The 14479-nt window shown below is 46.0% G+C and overlaps 1 protein-coding gene across 3 annotated transcripts in view; it reads left to right on the top strand.

The window, feature by feature from the left end:
- The window catches only part of BEST3 (bestrophin 3), a 78378-nt gene that overhangs the window by 36417 nt on the left and 27482 nt on the right, over positions 1-14479 (top strand). For all 3 annotated transcript variants that reach the window (XM_075342471.1, XM_075342472.1, XM_075342473.1), the window contains 6 exons: positions 8064-8297; positions 11069-11223; positions 11776-11853; positions 11948-12100; positions 12246-12326; positions 13879-14030. In XM_075342471.1, coding sequence (XP_075198586.1) covers positions 8064-8297; positions 11069-11223; positions 11776-11853; positions 11948-12100; positions 12246-12326; positions 13879-14030 — 853 coding nt within the window. The remainder of the gene's footprint in view (positions 1-8063; positions 8298-11068; positions 11224-11775; positions 11854-11947; positions 12101-12245; positions 12327-13878; positions 14031-14479) is intronic.

Genomic DNA, 14479 nt, shown 5'->3' with positions numbered 1-14479 from the left:
GAATCCGGGACGGTTGGGAGGTATGTATTATTAACACACTATGCCATCATGGATTAAGGGCACGCAAGGTCCCTGCTCATGCCCGCACATGTCCAGCTCCATTTGAAGTTCACCAGTGACCATCTGGATGATCCAGGGAAGGCAACAAGGTCATGTGCTCAGATGAGACCAAAATAGAACTTTTTGGTATCAACTCCACTTGCCGTGTTTGGAGGAAGAAGAAGGATGAGCACAACGTAAAGAATAACGTCTCAAAAGCCAACCTTTTAATAAAAGTAATATTTAAAAACGTAAAATTAGTGTATTGCTGAGCATACTGATATAATTACTTCACAAGCCTTTACATTGACTTATAAAATAATAATTGCAATCACCATAACCTACACAACCTCTTCTAGCTTTCATAAAAAAATCCCATATCAATTTCAATTTTCTTTATGAACAGTGAAAAAAGACCCCTATCTTTATGGACTGTTCAGGAGTTTCTGTACGATTTGTAATCCTCCCTGTCTGTATGGTTCTGTATGGTAAAACACTCAGACAAAGCGATAGATGCAGACGACTGAGGGAAAGAGTGTTAAAGTGTTTTTTTTAAGTGCAAAAGAGGCATTTTTCCAATAAGATTAATTTCATCTTTTGGTATATTCTTTTTATCCATCAATAGAAATAATCACAACTCAAAGGCAAATCCTGTAAGCCAATTTATTAGCGTCTATATACAACCTATACACTCCAAAAATATACATGGGTATACAGTGAATGCATCCAGAGCCATGCCAAATAAATCTTTAAAGGATTTTCAAGTCTGAAATTAAAAGTCTTTAGTCATTCAATGTGACTTTAGAATGCCAAATCATTAAAATGTGCACACTGTCATGATTCTCCTCTATTCACTATGCAAGTCTCCCCTGGCTCCTAGCAATTCTCTTCTAGTGGAAGAAGCCAGAGTAGTCTAGATAGCACGTGACCGCAAGTGAGTAAATCACATACATATGTGACCATTCCCTCACACAGGATGTACCGGGGAAGCATGACATTGTACGAATAACTCACTGTCACGACTCAGCTGTCTGCATGTTAAATAGAGTAACTGCAGAAATGTTAATTTCCTGGTCGACCCCTTTAACTAGTATGTATCGGCATACCTTTATTCTGACTGTCAACTATGCTTTAAAATATGTGCATCAAAAAAACATTACCTGCAAGGTATAAGGTAAATTAACGATTGCAGTAAAGAGCAGAGTCATGCATCTGTATGCCATAAAGTCCCATGAATAAAGTGCATTTTGGGGGGATTTTCCCAGTGTATATGCCGCTTCTACACAGCAAGTAATATTTAGCTTATTATATTTTTCCTTGCTTTCATTTCCTTGGTGGACAACATGAACTATATACAAGCCAATCATATTACTTATTACCTGATTTATTATCTAGAAGTATTAAGCATTAGGAGTTAGTAAATAACCGAAAGTTGCAGATTTTTAATAAATCTTCAGTTGCTTATATTTATCTTCCTAGTTTGTTAATTAAAATATGCAAAGAACCTTTACTCCCAAAAACATTTGTCTTCAATTAAACACCAAACTAATAACAATATACTTCTATACAACATTATACAAATGCCATGATAATGCTAATAATCTTCATTGTATTTTTCTCCTGAATAGTAGCATCTAGATTATCCCCTAGAGGGCAGTAGAGTTTACATCATGGTCATACATAGCACCATACCATATATACACTTTTATACATTGTACAAATTCAATGATAATGCTAATCTTCATTGTATTTTTCTCCTGAATACCACCATTAAAATCTGCAAAAAAAATAAGCAACCTGTGCATGAGACTTCATGATCATGACCATTGAGGAAGGATTCTCTAGCCGTGATGTCTGTGTTACCCCACCATTAACCACTTGTAAATAATACACGGACTGCATGCGACTTGGTTCAAATTGGCCACAGCAGCCTTTATTACCTATTATTTACATTCTAAAGCCTCTGTCACACGTTCGTGCCTCCGGTATGTGTTTGGCAGTTTTTTCACGTACCGGAGGCACGTACACACGTGGACATATGATTTCATAATGGTTTGGACACACGTAAGTATTTTGGAACGGAACGTTTGTCCGTTCCGTACTTACGTGTGTCCGTGTGTTTCTCACGCTGACATGTCCACATTTTCTCCGGCAGCACGGGTGTCACGTGGCCCGCACCCATACCACACAGATGTAGTGTGGATGCGGTCCCGTGTGACACGCGCCGGAGAAACACGTGTCATTATTTTAAAATAAAAAAACACATACTCACCTCCACCAGCCCTGCAGAATCTTCCGCTCCAACCAGTTGCTGCCGCTCATTATGAGCGTGTTAAGGAAGTGGGCGTGATGTCACGGTTGCTGATCTCCGCCCCTCTGCTCGGCCGGAAGCAGCATCAGCGGGGAGAGGGCAGGGCTGGAGCCGAAGATCAGAACCCTGAACAGCAGCATCTACCACGTGAGTATGCAAATTACCGGTTGTCCGTGTGTTATCGCGGATAACACACGGAGAACACACGTGGACCGCGCGTACTGGAGACACGTACTTACCACACGCAATACGCAGGGAAAATACGTGTCTCGCAGCACTTGCGTGATTTCCACGTGAGTGTGGCAGAGGCCTAACACAAGGGGGTGCCGTCCAACAAATAACAATAGGTAATACCAATACATTATATATAACCCTGGGTAGGCCCAGTCCAGGAACCACTTCTTACCCCAATATCCCTTGCCACAACACACCGACCCAGAGATGAAGTATTAATCACCCACGGATTAATACCCCCAAGCTTTTGCAGAAAGTTCTGTCGCGGGCGGGGAGGAGGATGTCAGCACACCGCGCTCACCCCTTCTGCTCGGGTCCGGCAGCTGCTCCTGGTGGCTCGAGCTGTGGGCCGGATCCCGGGGTTTCTCGAGCGGCACTCCTCGCCCGTGAGTGAAAGGGGGTGTTTGTTGGGTGTGGGGATTGTTATAGTTCGTGACGCCACCCACGGTTGTGGTGATTGCACCACCGCTGCTCAGTGTGGGGGTCCCGGGGATTGTGATGCGGAGCAGCCAGGTGTTGTGTTGCCCCTCCGTGGGTAGGGGTTGGTGATCCCGGGGCCCGGTGATGAGATGTGAAGTGTAGGGCCTGGAGGGCGCAGGGACGCGGGGGCAGCGCTGTGCCTTGCGGCACTATGGTACTCACTCAGCCTGACACACGGACACAGTTTGTACGGTAAACCAACGGCTGGTAGGACGGTCCCACAGACGGCTGCACCTGCACTCCCGGTAGGTGACGGTGATGTCCCTCTTCCTTGCACCTGTGTTGACTGATGGTAGCGGTGGATTCCCTCCGGTTACCCGCTCCCCGGCTGCAATCTGGGCCGGAGGAGCTCTACACTTTGCCCGCAGGCGCTGGCCCTGAGAAACTGGTGCCGTGGCGGTGTCTCTCCAATACGGGTTGGGCTGTTGCCTTCAATCGGGACTTGGTTGTTGGGGGATCTGCGTCCCCGTCACTGACGGATTTGGCAAATCTGGCGACTCCTAGCCTTGCCGGGGTCCGAGAGGCCCCTGCCCTGGTGCTGACTGTCCTTCGGAACACTGCTCCAGACCAACAGCCAACGGGGTCCTTCCAGGAACTTCCAAACTGTTCCCCCTCCAGACAGTCACCGCCGTTGCTGACCTTGCTGTTCTGGCCCTCACAAAGCTGGACCCTTCAGGCTGTCTTTCTCTTCTGTCACTTTACTTGCTTTTCCTCCTTTTCCACTTCTCTACTTTCACTTTCTTAACTCCTCTACTTAGCTCCTCACTCCTGCTCCTCCCTGAGCTATCTGCTGTTACTCCTTCCACTTCCTCCTCCTGGACTCAACTGCCTGGTTTCTTCCTGCCTCCAGAGTTGTGAGCTCCTCGATGAGCGTAGCCAACCGCCTGGCCCACCCCCTGGTGTGCATCATCAACCTCTGGAGGAAGGCAACAAGGATTTCTGGTTAGCTGTGATGTGCCTACCTGGAGTGTGGGGTGTGGTGGTGTTGTGACCTGTGTCCCCTGGCTTGCCCAGGGCGACACATTCCCCCTTAGCAAAATGCAGACCGTCCGCGGGCTGCCGTCCTACACCGGTTTTATTTTTCTGTAAAAAGGGGATAACAGGGTTAAGCAAACATAAATACATTTTTAATCAAAAACTCTTCCCAAGACGGGAGGCACATTTACTTAAACGTTGCAACGGTTTACGGTCACGGTTTCCGCTCTCTCCCACCCAAGCAACCTGGTCCTGATGCTGCCCCTAAAACCCAGGCAGCACCCCTTGACCCACAGTCCAGCACAAGTCACCCGAGCGGGATCTGTCCTTGCCCTCCAGAGGGTGGCCACCGGTTCCTTTGGTGGCTGGGCCCTGGCCTGCTCTGCTCAGGGCCCTCCCTCCAACCTGCCTCTCCGGAGGCGGCATAGCGGAAACGGTAACGGTACCCAACATATTTACAAGCCACTTAACGTTTGTGGTGCCCTGCAAGTTCACGGGCTTGTCCATGGATAGTTCCCATGCATATTAACTTTAAACGGTCCCCACGGGGACAACGGTGCCGGCTCCAGCCGGTTGCAAATCAACAAAGCAAATCTGGTGAAGTACTCGGTATCATTTCACTTATCATTCTTTCAACAACTTTTCCAAAACTTTCAAACAAACAACTTCAGTGATGGTCCCAACGGGGACGGTGCAACGGGCATCCGCTGCCCTACTCCGGTCCTTTTGCTGCTTCATCCGAGGGAGGGGATGCAGAGCTCACCTTGCTCTCCGGGCTGCCCTTCAGCTTTACATCCAGGGCAAACCACCCCCTCTCTCCGCAGTGCCGGGTGTAACGCACCATGTCCCCCGGTATAAGATTTCGGCCAGGATGCTCCTCGGGCAGATGGGCATTTACGTCCCGCCGGGCCACAAACACCTCGGCCTCCAGGCCCGGTTCGTATATGAATCCGTAGCCCCGGCGGATATCAAATCGCCTCACCTGCCCCTCGTAGAACGGGCCCCGGACACGGAAGGTCACTTGCCGCAGGTTTTCTTTTTCCCGAATGGCTCGGGCCACCAGCTCGGCTTTCCTTCTCTCCCTCTCTGCGATCTCCAGGCCCAGCTTTGTCGGCTCCCTGTCCCAGTATGGCGCTGCTACCTGCTCCGGCGCACGGGTTGAGCCCCGCGGGACATCCAGCACGTTACCCACTGTCAGGAAGGTGGGTAGCATATCCCGCGGTGTCATGGCCTTGGGCGCTGCCTTGCAGCAACAACCCGGCGCCACCTCAGCCGAGGTGTGGGGGATGGGCACAGGGGCTTTCCGCAGTTGGGCCTTCGGCTCGGAGCGGGTCATCGGCTCCGGCTCGGGAAGCTGCTCGGGGACTGTCTCTGGCACAATCTTCGGGGCCTTCCAAGGTAATGCCTCCGGTTTGTTACGGGCTCCGGCTACAGGTCGGTCCGCTGGGGCGGACGGGCTGGGTATCGCTACCGGTTGCGGTGGTAGCGGGCCTAGTGGCGGGGTCACGGCCTCCGAGACGGGTGGCGAGGGAGGCGACGGGGGGAGAGGGCTTGGACCGGGCCCCACAGCCGCGATGACCGGCCCTGCAAGGGCATCGGGACGTGGGTCACTCACCCTCCCTTTCTCCGCCTCCTCCTCGCGTCTCCGCACGGTGGCTACAACGTCCGCCATGTCGGCCTCCCACTCCTCCACGAGGAGCTGCATCTTCACCTGCAGCCGATGGGAGAGCTGCGCGGTCCGGATCTCCACCCACGCCGCGGTTCCAGGCGCGGGGGGTACGGTATCGCGGGACGGCATCCACATGGTGTCTTCACTGTTTGCTTCCAGGAACGGTATTTTCGCAAGGTCCTGGCGTCCCTGCTTTTATAGCCGCAGCTACATGCGTCCAGCCGCCATCGCGTCCCCCTTAGCTCTTTCCGGCCCCTCCTCTCTCGGGGCGGGGTTTTGGCCTTCGCGCCTCTACTGCTCGAGAAGACGCTCGAGCGGGAACTTTTCACGCCAAAGATGGCGGCTTCTGAAATTTTCCTGCCGGATGCCTCCGGCGGTAACAAGGCGCACCTCTACCTGACGGCAGAGCGGTAAGATCCTGTTCGTGACGCCAAGTTGTCGCGGGCGGGGAGGAGGGTGTCAGCACACCGCGCTCACCCCTTCTGCTCGGGTCCGGCAGCTGCTCCTGGTGGCTCGAGCTGTGGGCCGGATCCCGGGGTTTCTCGAGCGGCACTCCTCGCCCGTGAGTGAAAGGGGGTGTTTGTTGGGTGTGGGGATTGTTATAGTTCGTGACGCCACCCACGGTTGTGGTGATTGCACCACCGCTGCTCAGTGTGGGGGTCCCGGGGATGGTGATGCGGAGCAGCCAGGTGTTGTGTTGCCCCTCCGTGGGTAGGGGTTGGTGATCCCGGGGCCCGGTGATGAGATGTGAAGTGTAGGGCCTGGAGGGCGCAGGGACGCGGGGGCAGCGCTGTGCCTTGCGGCACTATGGTACTCACTCAGCCTGACACACGGACACAGTTTGTACGGTAAACCAACGGCTGGTAGGACGGTCCCACAGTCGGCTGCACCTGCACTCCCGGTAGGTGACGGTGATGTCCCTCTTCCTTGCACCTGTGTTGACTGATGGTAGCGGTGGATTCCCTCCGGTTACCCGCTCCCCGGCTGCAATCTGGGCCGGAGGAGCTCTACACTTTGCCCGCAGGCGCTGGCCCTGAGAAACTGGTGCCGTGGCGGTGGCGGTGTCTCTCCAATACGGGTTGGGCTGTTGCCTTCAATCGGGACTTGGTTGTTGGGGGATCTGCGTCCCCGTCACTGACGGATTTGGCAAATCTGGCGACTCCTAGCCTTGCCGGGGTCCGAGAGGCCCCTGCCCTGGTTCTGACTGTCCTTCGGAACACTGCTCCAGACCACCGGGCACACAGCCAACGGGGTCCTTCCAGGAACTTCCAAACTGTCCCCCCTCCAGACAGTCACCGCCGTTGCTGACCTTGCTGTTCTGGCCCTCACAAAGCTGGACCCTTCAGGCTGTCTTTCTCTTCTGTCACTTTACTTGCTTTTCCTCCTTTTCCACTTCTCTACTTTCACTTTCTTAACTCCTCTACTTAGCTCCTCACTCCTGCTCCTCCCTGAGCTATCTGCTGTTACTCCTTCCACTTCCTCCTCCTGGACTCAACTGCCTGGTTTCTTCCTGCCTCCAGAGTTGTGAGCTCCTCGATGGGCGGAGCCAACCGCCTGGCCCACCCCCTGGTGTGCATCATCAACCTCTGGAGGAAAGCAACAAGGATTTCTGGTTAGCTGTGATGTGCCTACCTGGAGTGTGGGGTGTGGTGGTGTTGTGACCTGTGTCCCCTGGCTTGCCCAGGGCGACACAGTTCCCCTCCACTACTATACCAAGACAGTGTCTCTCGGTCCAGTTACCATTCCCTTCAAACCGCCTCTGGACCAGACCTACCCCCCGCTGCTGTAACAAAACAAATCAACCCAACCGGATATTCCCACTTCAACAAACAACGACAAGACACTTCTGTCTCAGCACTCAACCATCCCACCACATGTTTTTTTCTCCCCCTTTTTTTTTTTATTTTTATTATATATCCACCACACTGTACTCAAGCACAAGGGAGGGTGGGCGGGGATCAGTCTTTGTCCGGAAGTCGCAAGAGAAGGTATAACAAACCCCTTCTCTTATCTACCTTCGTCTACTGCCCCCTCTTCCTCCTAAGACTCCTCCTTCCCTGTGGCGACTGAAGCCTCAGGGGTGCCACATATGTATTATAACACATTATAAAATGTAATCTCTATATCATTTGCCAAAACTAGATACACAGATGGCTATCACCATGGTTAGTATTATTGGTGATACTGATATCTTATACAAACACATATGGCATAGGGACATTAACACTAATATCATTGTGACACATTTATGTAACCTGTATACAGATGCCCATCTTCCCATGCATCATACTGATCATGACAATGCTCTGCATAAACCACAAGTAGCATTTTTAAATTATACTTTTCTCCCTACAGGTTTTTACGTCACTCTTGTAGTGAATCGATGGTGGAATCAGTTTGTAAATCTTCCTTGGCCTGATCGACTTATGTTGCTCATCTCCAGCAATGTGCATGGAAGAGATGAGTATGGACGACTACTTCGCAGGACACTTATGCGTTATGTGAATCTTACATCGTTGCTTATTTTCCGCTCTGTTAGCACTGCAGTTTACAAAAGATTCCCAACAATGGACCATGTTGTGGAAGCAGGTATGATAATATCCAATGCCCTTGAATTCTCCAAAGTAAGGGTATGTTCACACAGGACTTTTTTGGTAAGTTTTTGCTGCGTTTTTTAGCTGCAGATTTGCCTTGGTTTTATGCAAATCCATGCTAATAAAAAGCTGCTTTTTACAGTACCAGTAAAGTTTATGAGATTTCTGAAATCTCATACACACACACACACACACACACACACAAACAGACACACACAAACATATGCAGATTTTTTTCCTGACTGTTTTGGCAAATACCTGCGTTTTTGCTGCAGATTTCAAAGAATGATCATTTCAATTCTTTGCAGCGTTTTTGAAACGTTTTTTCATTGATACAACTCATTTTGTAGAAAAAACACACCAAAATCACACCAAAAACACCACTAAAAATGCACCAAAAACGCAGATGACTCAAAGGAGACTTCCTGCCACAAGATTAGGTTTTGGTCAGGAAAAAACTTACCAAAAAAGCCCTGTGTGAACATAGCTTAATATTGAATGTGTAGTTTAGGTCACCTAACATATAATCTAATTTGTTATTTTATAATTTCATTATATATAATTAATTACAGAGACACTTTCTGGGCCATATAGTGGCAGTAAAGCCCACACACATTAGACTAATATCATCCAAGTCTGTTGATAACAACAGGCTCAGCTGACACTGAAATACGTATGAAGGGATCGGCCAACTGATAGTTGGCAGGGCTCGACTAGGGTGCCTACTGCCCACAGATAGAGTTGACTACAGCTATATGCAAAAAAACATTTAGGCATTATCCCATCCTCAACCGTAAAATACAGGTGACTCCATATATACTTTGTTCACATAGCTGTACACATAACCCATAACTGTCATGCACAATTACGGTAATTTGCATTAAAGGGGTTCTTCAGTGAAAACAATTTGTCATCTATGCATAGTTATCACCTTATCTATATTATTGGTTGGGGTCTGCGTCATTCCTCTTCTATGGGGCTATCAGAAAAAGCCAAGCACGAGGTTTGGCAGCCTAATAGGGAATGAATGAAGCAGTGGTTGAACATTATGCTCTATTCTATCTATTTATCCCTAGATGATCCCCTTTAATTGCCTTTCTGCCACTGTGTAATAGTATGTCACAATTCTGGGAGGTGTTAAACTTCCAAATAATGAATGGTAACCTGATTACTTCCCCATGTCTCACAAACCAGCCTCATGTCTTTATCTCATTTTTACTAGTTCTTTCCACAAACCACTTTCTTCTGTCTTCTATTTAATTATTCTCCATAAAAATTGTTTTTTTTTTAATGTGGCCAGGGATATGTAAATCAGTGGGCGACTACTTGAGGGGGTGTTTTCTTTCCCCTCCACTAATCATGTTATCTCACTGTCACGATGTGACTGGTGGATAGCAAGGGACAGGGGGCTCCTATACTGTCCCTCACAGTAGGGGACCCTAGGCTATCCCTAACTTCAGGGTGACCCTTAATGATGGAGACATCTGAGTCCCATGTCTAGCTATTCTCCTGACCAGATCTAATCTGTTATTCCCCCTGCCACCACCAGGGAAGGAAGAGCAAGGAGTGTGAAAAATAAATTAAGACAGACAGGGAAAATACCAAAACTCAGACACACTGCAAACTCACAGCAACAAACAGTAAAAGACTAAGGTAAAGCAAGAGCAGGAAGGTAGCAACAAAAGGCAACAATGCTTTAACACCATAATCACTCATAGTAATAATGCACAACAACCACCAGTAAGTCTGGATCATAATACCACACCAAACCAGTATAGGTAAACTATAGGGGGCATTGTTAAGGTGTCCCCATAGATTAATAAAATCTCCTCATATAGTATAATATCCCCCATTCTGGATTACAATATAGTAATAATATATCCCTCTGTCGTCCCCATACAGCACACTGTCCCTCTCTGTGCTTATAGAAATTAAAGAAAATAAACATGATAAACATACTCATCTCTCCCCAGACCCATGACAAGCGAATCCTTCTTCTTGCTCCATCGCACACACATCACACACAGCGCAGTGCAGTGACATAATCTCAGTGCGCCATATGCAACATCATCTACTGCTGGTGGTGTATGTAGGTATGGCGAGGCATGGAACTAGTGGTCCTTTGCACCACAATACTTTGTATAAGGATGTATGCTCGATGAGGTACACCAAATGAAACTAGCAGTGGCACTGGCGTACTGTCGATCACCTTGTTCTCCCAGAGATAAGTCACAGGCAGAGATTTATGTCGGCAGCTTTCTCATAGAGAACACAGTAGTGTTAAGCTAAGCAAGTGATCCTGTATATAAGAGAGACAGCTGAGATGGATGTTGACAGAATGTTCGCCCAAATCTTTGTTTGGCTGACACCCATCTAATGTGTATGGACATCTTAGGAAATAACGGTTGCATGATTTTGTTCAAATAATGTGAATAACGGGGTACTCCTGTCTTTTACATTTATGGAATATTCAGGATATTGCAGATGTGGGTCCCACCAATGGGACATGCATCTATCTCCAAAATGAGTCCTAATGTGACCCGATGTCAATGGAGACATGGTCGGAATTCCCATTCATCTGTAACAGTAATTATAATTGTATATGATCCTCCTGAATTGTAAAGCGCTACGGAATATGTTGGCGCTATAGAAATAAAGATTATTATTATTATTATTATTATTATAAGATTTTATAGGACTTACTGTTTGCACTAATAACCTATTCCTTGTCAATGTCCATAGATTTGTCTGATTCTTTCTGAACAGGATTTATGACATCAGATGAAAGAAAACTATTTGACAATCTCAAATCTCCTCATCTTAAATATTGGGTGCCAGTCGTTTGGTTTGGAAATTTAGCTTCAAAGGCCAGGACTGAAGGGAGGATACGTGACAGCGTTGATTTGCAAATAATGTTAAATGTAAGTAGAGAATGTTGTAGACACTTTCCTATAATGGGATCCTTTTCTATTTTGGGAAAATAAAAAATTGTTCTAAAGCATTGGCAGGCAAACAACTATTAGAACACTTTGTTAAGTTAAAAGTCAAGTATTTTGTATACAGAATTGTAATTTCACATTAAATCTGTTTTGACCTAGACAGCTAAGCTTGCCATGCACATTAGATGGCTTTCGGCTAAACGATCCTTTGGCCAATCATTTGGCTGACAGCCATCTCAGCTGACTCTCCCATACACATGGCTCGTTCAGCCAAGAGCTCCAGTGTACTCTTTGTCCAGTGACTTATCTCTCGGAAATGCACAAACGACCTCTCCCGAAACCATCGGCCAGTGTCCCCCTTACACATTAGACTGTCGGCCAACCCTGTCAATATTGGTGGGTTCGACCAACATTAGTATAATTTGGGGGCCTTATGTCTTCAGCATGTTGATGTCGTCATATAGATACATATAGGTGAATGCTTATTAACACAATTCCAGTCATTGGGGCTTATTAATATGTTACTTATTTTAGGAGATGAATCGGTTTAGGTCCTGGTGTGGTCTCCTCTTTGGTTATGATTGGGTTGGAATTCCTCTAGTGTATACGCAGGTACTTATATGTTTTCATAATTAGATTTTTTTTAGTCATTCATATATTAGAATTTGTGAAGATTGACCATGAACCTACACATTTTATATTTCAGGTAGTAACTCTGGCTGTGTATACATTCTTTTTTGCTTGTATAATTGGACGTCAGTTCTTAGACCCTAAGCAAGCGTACACAGGACATGATCTGGATCTCTATGTTCCTGTATTCACTCTCCTGCAGTTCTTTTTCTATGCAGGGTGGCTGAAGGTAAAACTTTCTAAATAAAGTGTAATTACCAAAATAAGTAGTACACCGATTTTGGAAAACATATGGTTAGGTAGATAATATATAGAGTTTGTGATAAGAAATGTAAGTTTTAATAAGACAAGTCTGTTTTGCTTGTTCCGAACAGGTGGCTGAACAACTCATTAACCCATTTGGTGAAGATGATGATGATTTTGAGACTAACTGGTGCATAGATAGAAATCTACAGGTTAGTTGATCCGGATTGTATTTTCAGTAATAATTTGAGCAACAAAATTGTCTGAAGAGTTTCCAGTTCTATTCTAGGGACCTGTGTAAGGCTATGGCGCCATTAACATCTTATAGGCGTTTGTGAGGTTTTCTCTGTGTTTGGACAATATTTTATTGAGTAATATCTCTTCCTTGTACATAAAAAACGTATAAGTCTTACATATTGGGGTGTGTGTGTTCGTGTATGTGTGAGATACAGAGATAATTAGTCTTACTGGGAACTGTGTGTGATTACAGTTGCATGGAAATGTTTGGTCAAGTCAAAATTAATATTATTGTAAACAGTTAACCAAGTTGAAGATTAAATGATTTCTAAAAGGCATAAAGTTAAAGATGACACATATCTTTTGTATTTTAGGCAAACAAATATACATTTTCATCTTTTACATTTTTAAATTAACAAAAAAGGAAAATGAGTTGATGCAAAAGTTTGTGCACCCTGCATGCTTAGTCCCTTGTAGCACCCCCTTTGGCAAGCATCACAACTTGTAAACGGATTTTGTAGCCGGCCAAGTGTCTTTCAATTCTTGTTTGAGAGATTTTCACCATTCATCCTTGGAGAAGTCTTCCAGTTCTGGGAGACTCCTGGGTCGTCTTGCATGCACTGCTCTTTTGAGGGCTTGCCACAGATTTTCAATGATGTTCAGATCAGGTGACTGTGACGGCCATTGTACAACCTTCAGCCTTTGCCTTTTGAGGTAGTCTTTTGTGGATTTTCACCTGTGTTTAGGATCATTATCCATTTGTATAAGCCATCCTCTTTTCAACTTCACAACTTCAGTTTTTTACAGATGGTATGTTTGCACCAAGAATTTGTTGAAATTTTATTTAATTAATTCTTCCCTCTACCCGTGACACAATCCTCGTGCCATTGACTGCAACACAACCCCAAAGCATGATTGACCACCCTCAGGCTTAATGGTTAGCGAGATATTCTTTTCCTGAAATTCTGTGCACTTTTTTTTCCACACATACCTTTGATCATTGAGTTCTATTTTAATCTCATCGATCCACAAGACTTGTTTCCAAAATGAATGAGGCTTGTTTAGATGTTCTTTTGTATACTTTTTGTATACTTTTGACCTTGATTTGTATGGTCAGGACGCAGAAGTATTTTTCTGATGAGTCTTCCATGAAGGCCATATATCTGCAGGTGTCTCTGAACAGTTGAACAATGTACCACAACTAAATGCCTGCCTGTTAAATCTTCTTGAAGGTCTTTTGAAATCAAGCAGTGGTTCTGATTTGCCTCGCTAGCAATCCTACGAATAGCTCTCACAGAAATGTTGCTGTAAAAAAGCTGAAGTTGAAGAGCGGATGGCTTCTACAAATAAACAATGATCCTAAACACTTGTCAAAATCCACAATAGACTACATCAAAAGGCGCAAGCTGAAGGTTTTAGAATGGCCCTCAAAGCCTAAACTATTGCATGCAATATTGTGAAATCAGTTTGAGCTATATTGATAGTTATATGTACTAAAATAGACCGGTATGCATATATTGTTCCTAGGTTTCCCTTATGGCTGTAGACGAAATGTATATGAACTTGCCAAAGCTGAACAGAGATATCTATTGGAATGACTCTGATGTACGACCACCATATACACTTGCAGCTGCTGACTACTGTATTCCTTCATTTTTGGGATCAACAGTTCATATGGGGTAATTATAATGATCATTTACTTAATCATATATTTGGCAAAATGTTTTGCACATAACTGAAAAAAGTCCAGATTCGCGTGGGTTACCTAGTACCCATGCACTAATCCCAGAGTTCTCAGGGAACTCCAGGTAACTATCTGGAAATGGCTCTCTTGGTAATTAAAAAAAGCAAGGAAAAAGAAAGAAAATAAGAATATAGCAGGCGCGTTATACTTACCAGTATCCTCGCGGCTGTAACATTACTTCCAAGGTTGCTCATTAATCTCATGAACATGCACTGCTTCCCCTGCTAACAAGCAGTCCCGGTGTCTGTGATTCGTTGCAGTCAGACTCCGCTCCCACCCTGATTGACAGTGTCTGACTACTTGTGTGCGTCTTTCTTGTGGTGTAAAAATAAATAAAAAAATTAGGGTAGGATCCTCTCATATTATGATACTCAGCACAGATAA

The sequence above is a fragment of the Anomaloglossus baeobatrachus genome, chromosome 4, assembly GCF_048569485.1.
Source record: "Anomaloglossus baeobatrachus isolate aAnoBae1 chromosome 4, aAnoBae1.hap1, whole genome shotgun sequence".
NCBI lineage: Eukaryota > Metazoa > Chordata > Amphibia > Anura > Aromobatidae > Anomaloglossus > Anomaloglossus baeobatrachus.
Note: the sequence above shows the minus strand (reverse complement) of the source record. Positions and strands in the feature narration are given on the sequence as shown.